The sequence below is a fragment of the Rhinatrema bivittatum genome, chromosome 4 (assembly GCF_901001135.1).
Source record: "Rhinatrema bivittatum chromosome 4, aRhiBiv1.1, whole genome shotgun sequence".
Lineage (NCBI taxonomy): Eukaryota > Metazoa > Chordata > Amphibia > Gymnophiona > Rhinatrematidae > Rhinatrema > Rhinatrema bivittatum.
Window position 1 is genome coordinate 243,869,093 of NC_042618.1, and position 21,573 is coordinate 243,890,665.

Sequence of the window (21,573 nt, forward strand, 5' to 3'; positions counted from 1 at the left end):
TCTCAAAAAAATCCCATATCCTTAATGACCACCTCGCAGAGACCAAACCAGATATTTGTGCCATTACAGAGACCTGGTTAAAACCCTCGGACTCAGTACTTATAAATCAACTTCCTACCCAAACCCACGATATATTCTCGATCCCCAGACCGAAGAAAAGAGGAGGCAGCCTGCTTTTAGCCGCAAAGAAAGACCTAAAGATAACTCTGCAACAATCCCTTTCAAGTTCAAACCTTGAAGGGGCATGCTTTAAATCCAAACAACTACAAATATGCCTCATCTACGCACCCCCAGGAAAATTAGAGGCCGACCCATCCCCCACTATAGAATTCATATCTAAACACATCAATTATGACTCCCCTGCTTTAATAATGGGAGACTTTAATCTACATGTCGACTCGAACAAACGCTCCTCCAACTGTGAAAATTTCCTTTCTGCTCTTAAACACCTGGGCTTCAAACAAATCATAGATAACCCTACCCATAAAGCCGGACACATTTTGGATCTGATCTTCGTGAATGTAGGCAATGCTCCATCATCCCCTCCAATTTGCACGCCCGTACCCTGGTCGGACCACTTTATCATCACAACGGTCCTTAAGACAGCAGAACTTCCACCACCCTCTCTCCCCAAATCCACAATCCACTTCAGGAAACCATGCTCAGCAGAAACCATTTCCAATTCTCTTGATAAAGAACTACTACAGCTCAACCTCTCCAACGTGAATTCAGCCATCACATCTTGGCATGCTATCACCAACAAAGTTGCCGAACAAACTTGCCTTCTAACCACCAAGGTGATTCACAAAGCTCAAGACAACAGAAAACCCTGGTTCACACCCGAACTCAAGGCCATCAAGTTAGAACTTAGAAACAAAGAACATATCTGGCGCAGAAATCCCACTACCACGAATCAAGCAATCTACAAATCTACACTCAACAAGTACAGGAACACCATCTTCAAAACAAAGAAAGACTTTTACGCAAAAAAAATACACCACTTCATATTTGACTCCAAAGCTCTCTTTTCATACGTCTCCGCCCTCACAAAACCCCCTCCTCCATCTTTTCCAGACGACCAGGCTCTTTCCAAATCTAACGAACTCGCATCTTTCTTCGATGAAAAAATCATCAAACTCACATGTCCAACTCAACCATCACCCTATTGCAGACTAAAATATCTCAGCAGAACACCAGTTTAGAATCCTTCGAGACCTCCTCATCATTCAATTCCTTCGAGAATACCTCTTCACTTGAAGTTATGAATATTCTTAAGAAACTCAAACCCTCTTCGCACCCTCTTGATACCATCCCTTCAAACATTCTCATTTCAATACCAAACTCCATAGCGAAACCCATCGCAGAAATCATAAACTGCTTACTAAATCAAGGTCACGTTCCCGACTCCCTCAAACAAGCTATCTTGAAACCTCTCCTAAAAAAAACTGAATCTGTCTACAGAGGAACCAGCGAATTTCCGTCCCATCGCTAACCTTCCCTTCATTTCAAAGATCTTGGAAAAAATAGTAAATAAACAGCTCACCGATTATCTTGAAGAACACAAAATTCTGGCACCATCTCAATATGGCTTTCGAAAAACACTAAACACAGAATCACTGCTGATTTCCCTCATGGACTCTGTTTTCCTAAGCTCAGAAAAAAGACAACTTCACCTCCTCATTCTCCTCGATCTTTCTGCAGCCTTCGATACGGTCAACCAATCAAACACCTGGTTTACGCGGATGACATACAATTCCTCATCCCTATTAGGAAATCCCTTCAACTGTCACTAATCTTCTGGGAACAATGCTTTCAAGAAATTAGCGCACTCCTCACCAAACTCAATTTAATCATCAACAAGGACAAAACAGAATACCTCATCTCCCAGGAAGAAAACTTCATCCACAGAGAGATCCCATCCATTATAATTGATCAACCACAAAAAGACATCGCCTATCACAATCCACTTACACCCATTCTAGACAGCCTCAAAAATACATCATATGTAAGAGACTTAGGCGTTCTTATGGACAATCAGCTGAACCTAAAAAGATTTGTAAACAACACAACCAAAGAATGCTTTTTCAAATTACAAGTTCTGAAAATGCTAAAACCCTTACTACACGCTCACGACTTCCGCCTCGTCCTGCAATCAATTATCCTCACCAAAATTGACTACTGCAACGCGTTGCTAGTCTGTCTACCAGCCTCCACCATCAAGCCTCTACAGATGGTACAAAATTCTGCAGCTAGGGTCTTGACCAATTCTAATAAGAGAGACCATATCACGCCCATCCTCTACAATCTCCACTGGCTGCCAATTAAATATAGAGTCTTCTACAAAGTCCTGACCCTCATATACAAATCCTTAAACAATATAGCACCAATCGATCTTACCCATCAACTACGTACCATTAAATCAACAAGACCAATCAGAAAAGCCTACCAAGACACCCTGATCATCCCTCAAGCCAAAACTCCGCTAAGGAACAGGGCTTTTTCCACTGCAAGTCCTTCCCTTTGGAATTCACTTCCACCAGAACTCAGACAAGACTCTTGCCACCAGTCATTCAAGAAAAACTGAAAACCTGGCTATTCAGCCAAGCATTTCCCTGATTACCAACAAGCCGCTTTCAACTTGCTATATTTGCATCTACTTCGCTTTAAATGTATAACTCCACCTTCCTCCCCACCCATTAAACTTCATTCCCCCCCTTATAAATGCAATTTTACCCACCCATCCTGACCCCCCCTAACCCCTCCCCTTCCCCCCCACCCCTGTCATACCCTTTCCTATCCTCTCTGTACCCTATCACAATTGTTCATTCGATTCACTCACGTGGAAGTTAGTTATCTAAGGCTTCTGTTACCAGCCTATTGTAAGGCATCTGTACAATTAGGAATAGGAATATCTCCTAATACCATGTTTTTTAGACATTGTTTTTCTGATCATTTATTTTTTTCTTCTATTTAACTGCTATTTAAAAAGCTCTATTTTAAACATTAAGTCATTTAGACATTTAAGACGTTGTTTTTTGTCATATATATTTTTCTTCTATTTAACTGTTATCTAAAAAGTTCTTCGTTATATGTAATTGCCCCAAGCAAGTTTTTCAACTGTTCTCTGTAAACTGATTTGATTTGCATATAATGTAAGAAGATCGGTATATAAAAAAATATAAATAAATAAGAGGTTTGGAAAGAGGATTGGTATCTGCTGGTATGGGGACATAACCCACTTGTGTGGCCTTGACTGGTGTAGCAGGATAAAATGGAAGTCAATATTTTTGGGACTTAGCATTGAGGTTCATAGGGTGCAAAATTGTTGTTCTTAACAGTTGCAGCTCAGGTGGATGTTTCCCACTTCTTACAGGGGAGTTGAAAGTTTGTGACTTTCTTTTAGGCTTTTGGTTCATCAATGGAACCTTAATTTTGGTCTCAAAGCCTTTGTTTCCCCTCCATTTGAGGCAGATGATGCTTAAGGTTCTTTCCTTGAAGGCAGTTGTTTTTTTTTTATTTATTTATTTTTTTTATAGTGATCTGTTCAGCTCACTGCGTTTCAGAGATTCATGCTTGTCTTGCAGAAACCCCTTCCTGGTCATTGATTCTGACTCTGGTCTCCTTTCTTCCAAATGTGTTGAAAGCGTTTTATTTAAATTGGTCTTATTTCCCTGCCGGCTTTTTTGAAGGAAGAGTGTCATGATTATAACACGATGTTACATTGTGTTATCGGTTGATCATTAGATACTTAGAGAGAGACCCAATTCCTTTCATAAGACAGACAAGCTATTTGTCTTGTTTGGAGGGCCATGTAAGGGCAAGATGAATTCTAAGTCTACTCTGGCTAGATGGATCAAGATAACAGTTATATTGACTTATTTGCTCAAGGGCTGACAAGCTCTGAGATTATTCATGCTCACTCTACTAGAGCATAGTCTTCTTCCTGAGTGGCAGCAGTTGCAGTTGCACCAGTGGACATCTGTAAGGCTGCGACCTGATTGTCCTTACAATCCTTTGTGAAGCATTACAGGTTGGATGTTTTCACTAAAGAGGACACAGTTTATGGAGCTGGTGTTCTCAAGGTGGCCCTTACTTCCTCCCTCCTTTTGGTACTTCCCTCCTGTGTAGATTGGACTGGTGTAGCAGGATTAAATGGAAGGAGACAATTTTACCTAATTATTTTCTTTCCATGAATCGTGCTTTACTAGTCCAGGAACCTCGCGGGAAGTTGGGCAATTTTGAGTAGCAGAAGTCCATTTTTTCTTAGGAATTCTTAGGAATTTTCTTAGGAATTCTTAGGAATTCTTAGGAATTCAGTTTATTTTTCAGACTGTTGTAGTGTCCCTTCTGTCCTGATGTTTGTTGTTCCTTTCTCCTCCTTTATGTTTCTTGGATAGGTGACAGATTGTCGGAGGATTTTCTCCCCATACATGTTATGGATTAGTTATTCTTTTATTAAAGGTTGTAATCTGTTCCAAGGTTGTGTCATAAGAATGCTGGATTTCCTCTTTGCTGCACCACTTCTAGGTAGTGGCAGTGATGTTACAAAGAAAAAAAACAGTGTGTTCTGCCTCCATCTGCTTGTAGGGAGACATAATCCACTTGTGTGGACTGGACTACTGCAGCAGGATTCATGGAAAGAAAATTAACAGGTAAAAATTTCTCCATTTCTTCTGTATCCACTCTTACTCAACCAAGGCCACTTGTTTAAGCATCATTTCCCAAAACTTGAGACAAAAAAGCCATGTCTTAACGGCATGAGAAAAAACAAAGTAATCTTAATCCTGCATGCCTCAATTAGATTCATATTCCAAATATAAGGAGCTGCACAGGAAAAAGAGCAAAAGCTAGTTTCTAGCAATCTCTATGTACAAGGTGCTTCCAATGTAGTTCTCTGGCAAATGGTTTAATTTATTTATTTATTTAAGGCTTTTATATACTGACTTTCTTGATACAAATCAAATCAACTCTGTTTAATGTGTACTATTGGCCAATAGCACATGCTGAAAGCCAGCATCCAGCCCCTGCTGATTAAACCTAGTCCTCAAAACAAAAAATAAAACCCCTCTGGACTTGCCCTCCATCTTTCCCATCCACCCCCCCCAAAAAAAAAAAAATCTTACTCAAGGTCCAAAGGACACAGGAGCGATATCCAGTTTGTCCTGCCCTACTGATGCCATACTCCACAGTAGTGGAGAGTTCTGATTTGGTCAGCCAACACCATTTTGGAGAATGGCAGGGCAGGAGCAACTGGGGATCACTTCTTCACCCTTTGGACCCTGGAGTTTTGGTAAGATAGTGGAAAGGAAGAAAGGCAAGTCCAGTAGACCTTTAATAAAAAAAAAAGGATTGGTGGGGGTGGCCTACCGTCATTTATTAGTGCACACTATTTAGAACTATTGCAATCCGATGGATTGCTGGACCCGAAACAGCATGGATTCAACAGAGGACAAATCTGATTGATTTGTTTTGCTTGGGTGACTAGAGAATTGGATCAAGGAAGAGTGCTAGATGTGATCTACTTGGATTTCAGCAAAGCTTTTGATATGGTCCCGCATAGGAGGCTTGTGAATAAAATGAAAAGTTTGGGAATGAGTGGATTGATTACAAACTGGTTGACTGATAGAAAACAGAGTGTAATTGTAAATGAAACCTACTCTGAAGACAGAACTATGTTAAGTGGAGTGCCACAGGGATTGGTGTTGGGACCGGTTCTGTTCAATATCTTTGTGAGTGACATTGTGGAAGGGATAGAAGGTAAAATTTGCCTATTTGCGGATAATACTAAGATCTGCAATAGAGTGGATATGCCTGAAGGAGTAGAGAGAATGAAAAGTGATTTAAGAAAGCTGGAAGAGTGTCGAAGATTTGGCAGCTAGGATTCAATGCCAATAAGTGCAGAGTCATGCATCTGTAGTATGGCACTCCAAAAGAGCCGTTTATGATGGGGGATATAAGACTGATGTGCACGGACTAGGAGAGAGATCGTGGGCTAATAGTGTCTGGAGATCTGAAGATGGTGAAACAAAGTGACAGGATGATACCTAAAGCCAGAAGAATGTTGGCCTACATAGAGAAAGGAATAACCAGTAGGAAAAAGGTGATAATGCCCTTGTACAGGTCCTTGGTGAGGCCTCATTTGGAGTACTGAGTTCAGCTCTGGAGTCTTTATCTGAAGGGGGATAAAGACAGGATGGAGGTGGTCCAGAGAAGAGCAATCAAAATGGTGTGGGGTCTGTATCAGAAGACCTATGAGAAGAGGCTGAAGGATCTGAATATGTATATCCTGGAAGAGAGGAGATGTAGGGGGAGATATGATACAGATTGTAGGGCGATAACTCCTGTTTACCAGTGATGCACCAGTTATGAATTATGATAGCCATGCACAGGATAAATTCTGACAGGCCCAAAACCCTGCTACAGGACTTTAAACTACCTTGCATCAGTGAAAGTTAAAGGCCTTGTTCCAAGCAGTATTGAGGCCTTCTTTGCAGCAGTATAGAAGCTGCTATCAGATGCTCCTATTTGCTGTTCCTGTGCAAATAAAGAAACCATACAGAAAAGGCAATACAACTTAAGATCTAAGCAGAATGTCAGGGACAGGCAAGACCCCACCTTTGCAAAGAAGAGCAGCTTGAAACAATGCTGACACAGCTTAGGATGACTATGTGACAGTTTGTTCCCCAAAGAAACTGGGAGGGGGGAAAGGGACCTGCCAACATGGCAGACACCCCCCCCCCACCCCCCCCGAAGTAAAGAAAAGACCTGCAATGCGGCAAGAGTCCCTCTGCCCACGAAGGTATGCATGAGCTTATGCATATTTATCAACTTGGAAATATAAGACTGGAGGGCAAAGAGGGCTGTTTTCTAAAAAAGAGAAGCTTTCCAACAAAAGTTCTGTTTCCAAAAGAAAAGAAGGCTCGTATCCAGAAAGAAAAGAGGCCCAGTTCCAGGAAAGCAAAAAAGCTCAGTTCCAGAAACGAAAGAGGCCTGAAAGAAGAAAAACCTCCTGGCAGAGCGACCCGGAAGCCAAAAAGGGAGCAGTGAGGCCCAGCATGAACCCCCAGAGAAAGAGGAGTCCTGAACGCCAAACTGGGGAGAAAATCCTGAGAGCGAGAGCCTGTGCTGCGGTGTCCCTGGAAGCGAAAGGAGAGTCTGAAGCCAGCCAGATCTCCCTGCTATCCCGAAGGGTGAGAACCAGCTGTCAGCTCTGCCAGCAAGCCCAGAAGCGAGCCTCTTTCCTGTCCATGCTGTCCAGCACTCCAGCTGGAACCTACATCTGAGGTGAACAGAAGAATTGCCTGAACATTAAAATGAGGGGTAAGTAAGTTAGCCACAATTATTTATGTCAAAGCAGGCTAAGCTTTATGGCATGTTTTGTTTCCAAAAACAAAAAAAGCTTACACAGAACACATTCAAACTACAATTGAATATGCCAAAATACATCAAAGGATATTTCATCAAGGAGGAAAAAGACCTCAGAACCTATATGCAAGTTCTATATAGAACATATAAGCATATTAATAGGTAAGTCAATCACTGGTCTTAAAAAAAAACCAACTCAAAACAATGTAGTTTTTTCATCAAAAACATTTATTCAAAACTTTGACTAATTTTCTTCTTTTTTCCTTTTTCCATTTTATGAGTTAAACATTTTTTTTTTTTTTGCTAAGGCAGTAAATTCAACAAACTGATAGTAGAGCCAGCTAGCCCAATGTAATGATAATTTAGAATTGATGTCTAACTCAACAAAAACGTATCTTGATGACTTTTCTACTGTAGTGTCAATTCATACAATACTCATCGTCTTCATAACAATAGTTTTCAGCTTACCATAAATCAGGAACTCAGCTAACCATGTCAAATGCCTTATGTCAAATGTCTAATGGCGACTTAGCGGTCTCCGCGGTAAAGAGAAAGGAATATGAATATTTGAAACCTTAACAAAGCTTTTGCCTTGATACAGCCAGATGGCGAAGCGTTAGATAACATCAGAATTGGGCATTAAGCATTGCTGGTAGAGATCTCCGGTTTTGAGCAACTTGAGCCTGTTGTCAAGAACTTTTTCTGTGATGGATATAGTCTCAAGCTCTAGTAGCGTTGCAAACTCTGGAAATATCAAGAGGATGTTATAAGTTCACTCTACAGTAGAGCATTATTAAGTATTTCCTTTATTTTTTAATAAGACATTGATATCTAAATGCCATTATATCGGTCAGCCAGTTCTGAAGTTGGATCGTAGACTCTTAATGCCTAAGTCTACATTAAAAATCTTTTAAAATATCAACAAGGCATTAGGCATTTGACATGGTTAGCTGAGTTGCTGATTTATGGTAAGCTGAAACTGTTATGAAAGATGATGAGTATTGTATGAATTGACTCTGCAGTAGAAAGTCAACAAGATAAGTTTTTGTTGAGTTAGACATCAATTCTAAAGTATCATTACTTCGGGCTAGCTGGCTCTATTATGGTCAGTTTGTTGAATTTTACTGTCTTAGCAAAAAAAATTTTAACTCATAAAATAAAAAAAAATAGAAAAGAAGAAAATTAATATGCTTATATGTTCCATATAGAACTTGCATATAGGTTCTGAGGTCTGTTTCCTCCTTGATGAAATATCCTTTGATGTATTTTGGCATATTCAATTGTAGTTTGAATGTGTTCTGTGTAAGCTTTTTTTGTTTTTGGACTTATAGTCTTAAGCTTTACACTTACCTGTTGTTATGTTTTGTTTCCACCCATGCTTAGTAGCTAGGATGTTAAAGATAGGAATTATTGTTATTTTCCAGATACTATGTTTTGCCAAATCTGATAAATAAAAGTCTGTTTCAGAGGAGCATACACATTGTCTTTTGCATGACTTGGGATCGCAAGGAAGGTGGAAGGGCAGCCAGCAGTGTCTTTTAGCAGACAGAGCCCTGCACCCCAACGTCCCCACAGTACATGAAAGGTTTTAATGATGCACAATCGTCCAACCTTTTTCATTGGAAAGAAATGAGTAGAACTAGAGGTCAATGTTGGAATTGTGGACCCTTGACTCGGGTGGGGTTGGCGCCACCGTCGAGAAGCGAGGCTGGCCGTGAAGCAGAAGCCAACAGGAACTTCGCCAGTACTAGTCCACGTTCCCCGCAGGTTGAGCCCTTGGGTGCCGTGGCTGGTGGTGGGCCTCTACGTGGCTGGCTGGTGGGCCTCTATGTGGCTGGTCCCGGATAGACAGCCAGATGAAGACAGGGAGAGCCAGGGAGGTCAGGTCCAGTCCGAGGTCAAGGGCAGGCGGCGAGACGCGAAGGTCAAGTCCAGTCTGAGATCATGGTGCCCTCGAGGAGAGAGTGAAACAGGCACAGAGGAGCAGGGACGCTACAGCAGTCCCTGGGGGGCTAGAGTGCTGAAGTAGTCTCTGTGGTGCAGGGGCTACTTCAGCACTCTAGCAGGATCCAGGGGCACTGTAGCAGGATCCCGTAATGTAGAAGCGCTGAGGCAGGCCCTGTGGAGCAGGAGCGTAGGAGCAGGATCCCGTGATTATAGAAGCACTGAGACAGGAACCGTGCAGCAGGAGCGCAGTAGCAGGATCCCGGGATGTAGAAGTGCAGTAGCAGGATCCTGAGGTATAGGAGTGCGGTAGCAGGATCCCGTGGAGTAAGAGCGCAGAGGCAGGCCCCGTGGGGCAGGAGCGCAGTAGCAGGATTCTGATGAGCGGGAAGCTGAAGCAGGAATCTGTAGAACAGCTACAGCAGGTCAAGAACGCTAAGGCAAAACTACCGAAGCAGGAACCAGGGAACTCATTGCCAAGTCAGTTAGTGGAGGAGAGAGGCCATCCTTAAATATCCCGGGGGTCTCATGTCATCAGCTGGGGACAGCCCTGAGGTTCCCACCATTGGCCTTTTAAAAGGAGGGCTGGCGGCACGTGCGTACCTAGGGAGGGCCCGAGTCGGAGCACCGTCAGCGGCATCCTGGCCGCCACATGGAGTCCCAGAGGCGTGGTGGCAGTTGGCTGGCTGCGGCCGCGAGAGCACCAGGAGCAAGGAACAAAGCAAGGCATGGTATGAGTTGTGCCAGCTGTGGGTTGCCACGGTCGGTGAGTGTAACTATCAGAAAATGAAATTTCAGAGAGGCTGACTCAGAACCAAAGTCAGGAAATATCCTGGACATTCCAGGAATTATCCTGGATTGTCCCTTCCGGAGGAGGTGGTGAAGATGAAAACTGTGAAAGAATTCAAAGGGTCATGGGATAAACACTATGGATCCTTAAAAACTAGAGGATGGAAATGAATAAAAGAGTGCATGGGGGTAACTTTCTGTTGCAGCAGTTACTGCCCTTAACCAATAAGTCTACATACTGTTAATTCAACTCCATCAGTGCTCTCTGCTTTAACGGCAATGGTTAACAGGGAATTGGATTCAGAGAGTAATCGACAAGGGCCCTGATTTTAATGATTTGGGAAACTTGCACGGCATGGCAGATCCTACCATAAGCTTGCTGGGCAAACTGGATGGACCATTTGGTCCTTTTCTGCCATCATTTCTATGTTTCTGACTAGCATATTAGGTAGAAAATGACAGAAAAAGGGGTTTTGTTTTTGTCATTTCGTTTAGATGAAACAACATAAGAAATATTTCAATGACAGCACATCCCTAATAAGCTCCATAGTGGTGAATTTGTACTTTGAATGGGAATCTTCAGTTGTCAGAGTTCTGCTCTGCAGCCATGAAACTACAAATAGAATGAATGCAACTCACAGTCGCATATGCCTAATGACATCTGGCTATGTAATATACCCTTGAATTTTTATCCCCAATCAATATATATTTAATGCAGTTCTTTAAGACTTGTTGGTGGAGTTGTGCTGTACAGTACTGAAGGCCCAAGGCCATGGTTGTATATTGGTTGGCAGGGTTTAGTTGCATCAAAAAGGTGATTTGTTTTGAGCCAGAGGGATGCAGATGAGAAGGGTTATCACTGAGTGGCATCAGTTGTTCTACTGGCAAATAAGAAGCAATGAAGGGTGGTTCCTTGGTTTGGAATAGGCTTCTTTTCCTTTGCCTGGAGAAGTTGAACTGTGCAGAAGACAAAAACATTTAAACACTTATTCATTTCTAAAAATGATTAGGAATATACATTTTATGGTAACTTAATTTTCTAATATTTTCAGGGGGAGAAAGGCCACTGATAAAATTTGATTTTTTAATGATCTTTCAGGACCCATCATGTAGTACATACACTACATGTTTCTAGTATGTATATGTCTATTTAAAATTGCCTATTCACTATTTTGAATTTCATGATCATTTAGAAAGGTTAACTACATTGGTAGAAATTACATCATGTGGTTTGGTATTTGATTGGCTCATGCTGTTCGTATGAGCAGTCATTTGTGACATCATAGGCTGTATGGACCAATCCTATCTACTTCTGATCATGACTAGTTTTCAAGAGTTCAAGGATATGGCATAAAGTATTTAATGTACTGTATAACAATTTGGAGGTAGAATATTCAATCAGATTATGGTACATATCTTCACTTGCCTTGTATAGTTCAGAAGTATTGTCTACCAGACAGAGGGTAGAGCTTTCTTTTAATATTATACTGCCTGTTGCAAGCATAAATTACAGATGAAGTGTTCAACCTTGAGCCATTAAAATACTTTTAGATTTCTCTGCCTCAGACCCTCTTTAATCCTACATTAAATATTACTCAGCAGAAAGTTAAATTTGTCAGCCAGTGGATATGAAACAGCAGAATCCCACATGTGAATGCCGAATTAGAATGATTCAGTTTTTTTTTTTAATTTGTAGTTCCAACATCAAAAGAAAACAAATCACCACAGACTGGAAGGTTCAAAAGAGAGGTAAGAACTAACAGCTCAATACTGTAAAGTGCGGCCGCGGTTACCCTGCTCCTAACCTGCTTTCTACTCACTTTACAGCCGTGTTAGCCCTTCCTGCGATACACAATCCCCTTTAACCGATTCTTACCGCCTCTTTAAATCCCCGGCTAACCCCTTCCGCACGCGGCATGTATATCAGATGTAAACGAGCGAATTAGATATTCCCTCCCATACAGTAACGCGCGCCCCGACTATCGCTATTTTACCCTGCCATTTTGCCCCGCGTTTAACCTGCTAAATTACCGCCTGCCCCTACCCCTGCGTTAGAGGCAAGGATTAAGGGTAGACAGCAAACTTTCCCACCAAAAAAAACCTAAAATGGGTATAAATACCTTGGATGTCACTTTCCGAATCCCCATCTCCACACGGGCGGTCATCGAGGCGGGAGCTGGCGGGCACGCGTTCATCCGGCGGGCTGTCATCGAGGCGGGAGCCGGCAGGCGGGTGGGCACGTTCATCCAGGCGGCGGTGGGAGCCGGCGGGCGCGCGTTCATCCAGGCGGCGGGCGGCGGTGGGAGCCGGCGGGCGCGCGTTCGTCCAGGCGGCGGTGGGAGCCGGCGGGCGCGCGTTCGTCCAGGCGGCGGTGGGAGCCGGCGGGCGTTGCGTTCGTGTGACGTGGAGTTCTCGCCACAAACTCACATCAAAACTATTATTTGAACAGGGACTCCAGACACAACAGTAGATTCAGCTAGTCTGTCCTGTGGAATATCTTTGAGTATAGAACCTTACTCCATTCCCTCTTAGGGCCTGTGGGTTTTTTTTTTTTTGTTCGACTGCTCCTTTACAAGAAAAGTATAAAAAGAAAAAAAGTCCATTGCCAACAAAAATAGTTGTTGTGCTCATTGGCACTGTTTCTGTGTTCCCCTTTTTTCATTTGGAGCAATCTATAGCTAGGGATTTCCATGTGTGAAGACTGCCATCCTGCGTCTCCTCAGAGAAAGCAGAGTTGCTTACCTGTAACAGATGCTCTCCAAGGAGAGCAGGACATTAGTCTTCATGAAACCCACCCACCTCCTCCTGGAGTTGGCTTCTTATTTAAATTTAAGAAATCAGACTGAAGGGGCACCCTGTGTGCATGATGGCATACTGCACATGCCTGTGAGGCACAGTCAGAGTTCTAGAAATTTTGACAGAAAAGTTCCAGGCCAGGCTCCAGCACATGATGTCACCCTCTTGTGAGGACTGGCATTCTGCTGTCCCTAGAAAACAAAACTCTGGTTTGTTGATGAAGATATCAAGGTCTTTAAATTGATGATATACCCTCAGTGACATCAAATTATATGGATAAGAATCAATTCTTTTTGATCACAGTTTATTGCCCAAATAGAGGGATTTTTGTGTGCTGATCAAAAAGATTTGATCTGATACTTGTACGTAGTATGTGCAGGAATAAAACTTATGATGAGTTGACGGGGGAAAGAGGGGTATCTCTGGTATCTCTGACTTTGAGATAATTTAAGTTCAGTGGATTGTGCAGCAAGGAAGATAGATTAGATGACCCTTGAGGTCCTTTCCAGCCTTTTCTTTCTATTTTTCCTTTTATTTGGAAGGTACTCTATATTCTATCCTGGCAGTTCACCAATGATTTTTGCTGAAGAAATAAGAATTTAGGCTTCCGTCAGTGTTAGGCAGACAGATCATAAAAGTGGAGTGAATTAATTTCTAAAGTTTGAGGCTTATGCTTTTTTTCTAGTCTGCAGCTCCCAGAACAGAAAAAATGGCTGAGGACCAGGACTGGTGCAACGTCTATCCCACTGCAGCATCTTTTAAACCCTCAGTAGTGCCTCTTCCTGTACGCATGGGCTACCCTATAAAGAGAGGAGTGCCTCCAGATAAGAAAGGAAACTTGGAGCTTATTAAGGTAGCCAAACATTTTCTGCAGTATATATGCTTTAATAAAGATCGTCGAACTGAAAATTACATTAGCCATGAATGAAAAATAATTACTTAATTCATGGATTGTCTGGCTTTTCTTATATTCATATTTTAACTTAAATCCTTAATTTTTACTTCTTAATTGATTTGATATTAAAACGAACAGAAAAGACTTTCATGTGGTCACCATACTGCTGGGGTATGGTCATGCTGTAATTTTAACTGGTTGTGCTTTGTCATCCAAATGAAATATTCAGTATATGATATTGTAAAAAAAAAATGTTAGTGGTACAGCAGCGCAGCAAGGAAATTTTAAAGTCTAGCACATGAGTTTCTTTCTTAATTTCCTGCAGGCCAGAAGCAGCCCATCATCACATTTATTATGGATTGTTTACATGTCTTCAGCTCCCTTATCTCCGACTCAGTAACACTGTCCTTGATCCGTCTGCCCAATGTCACGCATATCAGGCAGATCAAGGATGGCGTCAGGGGCCGGAAACAATCATAGGAATTGAAATGGAAGAGGTCGCCAGCAGACTGAGGCCCGAATAATGCAAGAGGACTCCAGGGCTGCCAGTGCCATAAGGAGAAGAACAGGCCTGGGCAGATCACATCCTGCCAGGGCTGAAGAATGGAAGAGAACCCCATAACCAAAGTCCTGATCTGTGACTACTGACTGTCATTAACTAAAATTCCTCTGAGATATGGTAGCCAGGACTTACCAGCCAGTTCAGGTGTTTCAGGCTCCCCCCTCTCCTTTGAGTTGTGGCTCCTCCTGGATCACTCACTCCCACCAATTGCCCCTTTTTCTCTTTTCTTCCCTGCTTCCTCCCTTTGCTACAATGTAACTAATCTGAGCCCTGGAAAAGATACAAACTTAATCAACCCAGCACAACCTAGCCTGCTGGGAAGAGGTGTCAGCAACAGGGGCAGGTGGAGGGGGAGGGCATCAGAGATATGAAAGAAAGAGGCCCTATATAGACTCTATCCTGCCAGTGGCCAGAGAACAGAAGAAGCCCTGGGGTCAGGGGCGGATTGGCCTATCGGGGGATCGGGCATCCCCCGGTGGGCGGTCATGCTAGTCATGTGGTCTGCCGAGCGCAGCCGTGACAGAGCTGCGCTCGGCAGACCACGTGGTATCTCCTGGGCCAGCCTGGACGGCGAATCCCCGGGCCGGTCTTCATCGGGAATCCGCTGCTGCCTGGGGTGAATGAGAATGAATGGGAGGGGGAGAGAATGTGTGAGTGGAAGAGAGAGCAAAGAGAACTGTATATGAAATTGGAGCTCCAAGGGCCTCTAATATAGCCCTTGAAGCACCCTGGTCCTCCTTGGCCACTGATACAGCTGAGAGTCAGTGATGTAGCGCCGGTTGAAATAAATTTGCCTACTCCTGAACACCTTGCTGAATCATTTGAAAGTTCAAATTCAAAGCATTAATATATAGCATTAATCTGGACTAAGAAATTATATCACACAGGGTGCAATTCATCCAGTTTCATTGGCTTAGTTAAAAATAATCATATCCTGTATTTAAGATGCTTTGAGGCATTACATATCTCAGAAAAATTGCATAAATTCTTTTTATACAAATTTTGAGGCTGGCTTCTGCTTTGAAAAGCATAACACATTATCAGATTCCTTACAATGTGCATGACCCTTCTTATTCCTTTCCTAATATTCAGGCCATCAACATCTTGAATTGGACAAAAAAAACGACAAACAAAAAAAATTGCTCTTACAGTGATATTACCCTAAAGTAAAGGCAAGAAGCCAAAAGTACTTGTCCACATTTCTGTCACCATATTGCCTCAAATTTAATAAGGTCAAAAGGACTTATGCATGTTATTTCCCTAGAAATTAGTTACTAGACCTTTCTGAGGCAAAAAGACACTTTTATAAGGATGGCCTTTCCACCCTCTTCCACATTATCAAACTCCTCATACTCTTCAGCATCAGCTGTCCACTAGAAATCACCAAAGGGAAAGGCATGAGCCAAAGGCCCAGGAACAGCTTAATCCTGGGACCAGTTTTTGATTTCCTGCCACCTCTGGTGAGGGGAAGGGTCCAGTCCTTCATTCCAGAATGGATCTGTGTTACTAAGAGCTAGTGGGTCCTAAAAATTGTGGAATATGGCTACTGCTTAAGATTTTCTCACCTTCCTCTGACTTGGTGGATTTCATTCTTCAGCTTGAGCTCCTCTAGCTTCCCAGCTGCAACTGGAGATAAGTCACCCCTTCAACAGAGGTTGATTGAGCATGTCCCTTCACAGGAGTGTGGCTAGGGATTCTACTTGGGAAAGGTTCAAGATGAACTCCCTCCAGATGATTCTTCTCTTTATTCAGTCAAGGAATTGGATGTATGCTCTGGTCCTGAAAAACTCTTATGTGCACATTCCCATTTACCCAACCCATCAGACATTAGTTTGTAGTGAAGTACATGCATTACCATTACGAGGTGCTTCATTTTGGCCTCTCAGCAACCCCAAAAGTATTCACAAAATCCCTTGCAGTTGTGGCTGCACAACTTCATCGGCAGGGAATCTTGAGTGTTTCCATACCCAGATGATGGTGGCAGGTTGATCTCCAACATGAGTCTTTAGAGTCCCTAGAAAAAAAACCTCTGACTTCCTCAGGCTCCTTGTTTCCTGGTCAACTCATCCAAGTCCAATTTGGTTCCATATCAAGGAATTCAATTCATATAGGCCAGGATAGTCTCATTTCAGAAATGGCCCTAGTAAGGTCTTCTTTACAGCAGGACAGAGCATCAATGAATGTCAGTCTTGGTTCTTCTCAGACACGTGGCTGTAGTGATATATGAAGGGCATTATGGGCATCCTCTTAAGCCAGTGGGATAAGCTCTACCAACTGTTATCCCATCAAATCTCTGTAACTCCTGAGATGAGTGTTGCATCCGTCGGTCTCAGACTGCTTCGACCCTTGTGCCTCACCTTTTTCTCCACTCTCCCCACTAGCCTTGGGAAGATGGCTACCATCGCGTCTGCAAGCCGCATTCTCCAGCGTCCCCGGGACGGCTATGGCAAAGCCTCACGCCATGTTTCTCCTAAGGGCCTCCTAGGGTGCGTGCACGCACTCCACCCACATCTTTATCCACATCATGGCGGGAACCTTGGGGGTGTCCCCCTCAAGTGATGTCACGCCATCCAGATATTTAGCCTACGCTTGTTTGCTAGCTCGTTGAGTTAGCAAGGATTGGACTCGTCCGGTCTAAGCTACTCTGCTGCTTCCGTGCTGCCACTGGAAACCCTCTCTCTGCCCTTCGGGGTATTCTCTAACCTAAGGTGCCTGCTCCTCAGGGGCCCTTTGCTTTCTTTCAGGTGCCTTACTGGGATCAGGTATTTGCTCCTCGAGGGCCTGCTCTCCCTCCATCAGTGCCTGTTACTATCTACTTCTGCCTGGTGGAATCATCAACTTACAGCTACCATCTAGTGAGTAATTCTAATTCTCAGCCTGTCTCATCTACAGCTCTGCCGTGCTGGGAAACCTTCACCTGGATATCCCTATACCATCTTGGTGAGACGGGTTCCCTCTGCCGAGGGTCCCTGGATTGCTAGCTCTGGATCACCTCAATACTGCCACCTCTGGTGGTACTCATCAGCTGTACAATAAAAGCCAAACTCTGTGTTTGTGTGTCCTGAGTCTAGCCAGTACTGTGGCTCCCCACAGGGCTCCTTCCCATGGGCATGGTCATCACCCACAGTACCCAAGAATCCACTCAAACACCTCGAAACCATAACAATGAGAACATCCAATCAGTGGTGGATGAACTTGGAAGTTGTAATCGTGGGCCTCACTATGTGTCCCTAACCTCCACCAAGAAGTAGGGAGTGCACACTGATGCAGCATGGACCCAAGGGTGATCGTCCTTTGTGGAGAGTCATCTGCAGATCACTCTTCTGAAGCTACAAGCCATCTGGTATACTCTAAGAGCTCTTTCACATTTTCTTGGGCAAAAGAATATCTATCCAGACAGACCAAATCCTATTCTATAAATAACCAAGGTAGCTCAAACTCATGGAGGAGGCCCTCCAAATCTGGTTATGGGGCTGGCCATCTCCAAGCAACCTACTTTCCAGGAATCCAAAATACATTGGTAGACCGCATCAGAGTGATGCAACCAAATGAGCAGTCCTTGGATCAGAGGATCACAGAAAACTTGTTGAGTCACTGGGACACCCTAGCAGTCAATCTGTTCAACTCAGAGCATAACAGAAAGGCCAAGTAGTTTTGTTCTTGCCTCTGTAGTTACAGATCTGTTCCCAATGCGTTTGTTAGATTAGATCATCAGTCTGTTCTATGTGTACCCACCTATTTCTCTTATTCCAGGACTATCCAGAAGGCCTTTCAGGAAAAGGCAAAAGTAATCCTCATAGCATTGGCCTGGCCACAACAAGTGTGGTATTCATATCTCATCCATCTTTAAATTGAATCTGATTCTATTGGGGATGTGTCCAACTCTCATCATGCAGGAGGATGGCAGATTTTGCCATCCAAACCTGCCATCACTAGCATCAATATGCCATCAACTGACACATTAGGATATTCATCTGGCTAGAATTTAGCCTCATAAGTCTGGGGCATTCCGGGGGGTGGGTGAGAGGTATTTCTGGAAGGAACAGAGGAAGCCAATCAGTTAACCGGCTAACTCCGGAGTTAACTTATGTAGCTAATTTTGATCATGCTGCTGACCTGCCCTAAGGTTAGTCAGGTAAACATATCCAACTAACATTTAAAAAGCTGAATATACCTTGCTAGTTAGCCAGATAAGTTTATCTGGCTATTTAGCTGAGCTGCTCAGCTGCTGAATATTAGAAAGATAGAAACATGACAGTAGAAAAAGACAATATGACCCGAACAGTTTGCCCATCCATCCAATTTATTTAACATTATAATTTTCATCACTTCTTTAATTATTCCCTGTATTTATCCTATGCTTTCTTGAATTCACATACTGTTTTTGTCTACACTACTTCCATTGGTTGGCTGTTCCACCACCCTCTCTGTAAATAAATATTTCTAAGATTATGCTTGAATCTACCCCCTTTCAACCTCATCTCATGACCTCTTGCTCTAGACCTTCCTTTCCATTGAAAAAGGCTCACCTCCTGGTCATGGAAATCTTTGAGATATTGGAATGTCTCTTTCATATCTCCCCTGTCTTGCATTTCCTCTAGGATATACATGTTTAGACCACTAACCATTTTAGTAGCCACCCTCTGGACCAGATTCATCCTGTTTATATCCTTTTGAAGATGCGGTCTCCAGAATTGTACCCAGTATTCCAAGTGAGGTCTCACCAGGGACCTATACAGGGGCAATATCGCCTCCTTTTTTCTGCTGACCATTCTTCTCCCTTTGCAGCCAGAAATCCTTTTGACTTTTACTGTCACTTTATCCACCTGTTTATTGATCTTAATATCATCAAATACAATTACCCCGAGACTCCACTTTTCCTTTGTGCTTAGAAGAATTTCACCTACAATACTGTATATTTCCCTTGGGTTTTTGCTCCTAAATGCATTACTCTGCATTTTTTTAGCATTAAATCTTTGCTGCCTTAGACCTTAGACCATTCCTCGAACTTCGCTAGATCCCTCCTCCTGTTTTACACTCTTTCCTGGCTGTCTACACTGTTACAGATTTTGATATCATCGACAAAACAGACAAACCTTTCTAGACAACTCTTCTGCTATGTCGCTCACAAAAATGTTAAAAAGAATCTTTCCAAGGACCGATCCCTGAGACACACTACTAGTAACAAACTCCTCCTCAGAGAAAACTCCATTTATCCCTACTCTTTGTCGCTTCAAATGCATCCAGTTCCTAACCTCTGAAGTTTTTCACGTGGAAAGTGACAAGGTGATAGTTAAAGCCAGAAGAATGCTGGGCTGCATAGAGAGAGGAATAACCAGTAAGAAAAAAGAAATGATAGTCCCCTTGTACAGATCCTTGTGAGGCCTCACCTAGAGTATTGTGTTCAGTTCTGGAGACCGTATCTCAAAAGGACAGAGACAAGATGGAGCAATCCAGAGAAGGGTGACAAAAATAGTGGGGGGGGGGGGGGGGTCTCCATCAAACGACTTATGAGGAGAGGTTGAAGATCCTGGAGGAGGTGCAGGGGAGGTATGATACTGACCATCATATACCTGAAAGGTTTTAATGATGCTCAATCGACAAACCTTTTCCGGTGGAAAGAAATCAGTAGAACTAGGGGTCATGTAATGAAACTCCAGGGAGGATGGACTCAGAACCAACGTCAGGAAATATTTCTTCATGGAGAGGGTGGTGGATGCCTGGAATGCCTCTTCCAGAGGAGGTGTGAAGACAAAAATGGTGAACGATTTTCAAAGGGGCATGGGATAAATAAACATTATGGATCCCTAAAGGCTAGAGGATGGAAATGAAGAAAAGAGTGCATGGAGGTAACTTGCTGGTGGGGCAGTTACTACCCTTAACCAACTCCATTATTACTCTCTGCTTTAATGGCAGGGGAAAAAGAGGAAAAGGGGAATTAGATTCAGACAGCAACCAACAAGGATATTGGATTTTACGGTCTGGGAAAAGAGTAAGCATGGTGGGTGGGGGGGGGGGGGAAGAAGTAAGCATGGGGGTAACTTGCTGATGTGGCTGTTACTACCCTTAACCAATAAGCCTGATACTTTGGATGCAACTCCACATTGCTCTCTGCTTCAACGACAAGAGGTAACAGGGAATGAACTCAGACTTTGATGGTTTGGGAAAACTAAGTAAGGGGGTGACCTGTATGGCAACAGTAGATGCTACCATAAGCTTGCTGGGCAGACTGGATGGACCGTTTGGTTCTTTTCTGCCATCATTTCTATGTTTCTATGTTGTTTCTCATGGCCGTCAACTCAAGCATGAAGGGTAAGTGAATTACAGGTAAGTGAATTATATTCATCATACCTACAATTTTTTTTCACAAGAGTTGTTGTTCTGCGAACTCATCCTAAATTCTGTCTGAAAGTAATATCCACATTCCAAATTAACCAAGTTATGATATTGCCAATTTTCTTTCCAAGACCACCTGTGCAAAAAGGAGAATTGGTTCTTCACTCCTTGGAGTGTAAAGGTTTATCTAAAGAGGACTCATCCTCAGAGTCCAGTGTCTCAATTGTTCTTTGATCCCAATAGATTGAGAAGAGCAATTGCCAAACACTCTCTAATTGGCTAGTAGACTGTATGGCGCACAGTCACATGCTGGCTGGCTCGTGCATTACAGATTCTGACAAAGCTCATCAAGTGAGAGCCACGGTGACTTCAGTTGCTTATCTCAGGACCACCTTTATTGAAAACTTTTGTAAAGCTGCTACTTAATTTATTTTATTTATTCATTTAATGTGTTTTGTATACCGTCATTCGGTTTCACCATCAGAACGGTTTACATAAACATGCAACAGATTGTAACATCGTCATCACATAATCTTATTAGTGAAGGTTAGTTTCATCAATAAGTTAATACTTGTGCATCAAGTTATTACATACTGCAAAGTGTTTTAAATACAAAGTTATTACATACTGCACGTTATTACATACTGCATAGAGTTACATATTTCTAGTACTTTCGTTCTGCAGATATTTTCTACATACTGTAAAGCTGCTACTTGGTCATCAGTTCACATATTCACATCCCATTACTGTCTGAACAGCAAGTCCCGAGGAGACTATAACTTGGGACAAGCAGTTCTACGCAGCCCATTTACCCAGTAGTCCACTATCCACTACTGCAGCCTAGGTTGTCTATTCTGGAGTTGCTTTGCAGTACTTGGGGCTCCCC

At 43.0% G+C, this 21,573-nt stretch overlaps 1 protein-coding gene across 1 annotated transcript in view; it reads left to right on the top strand.

Annotated features, from left to right (window-relative positions):
• MRPS35 (mitochondrial ribosomal protein S35) overlaps nucleotides 1-21,573 on the top strand; it is a 157,780-nt gene that overhangs the window by 16,557 nt on the left and 119,650 nt on the right. Inside the window, exons 2-3 of the mRNA XM_029599983.1 lie at nucleotides 11,795-11,847; nucleotides 13,580-13,747. Of these exons, the coding sequence (XP_029455843.1) occupies nucleotides 11,795-11,847; nucleotides 13,580-13,747 (221 nt within the window). The remainder of the gene's footprint in view (nucleotides 1-11,794; nucleotides 11,848-13,579; nucleotides 13,748-21,573) is intronic.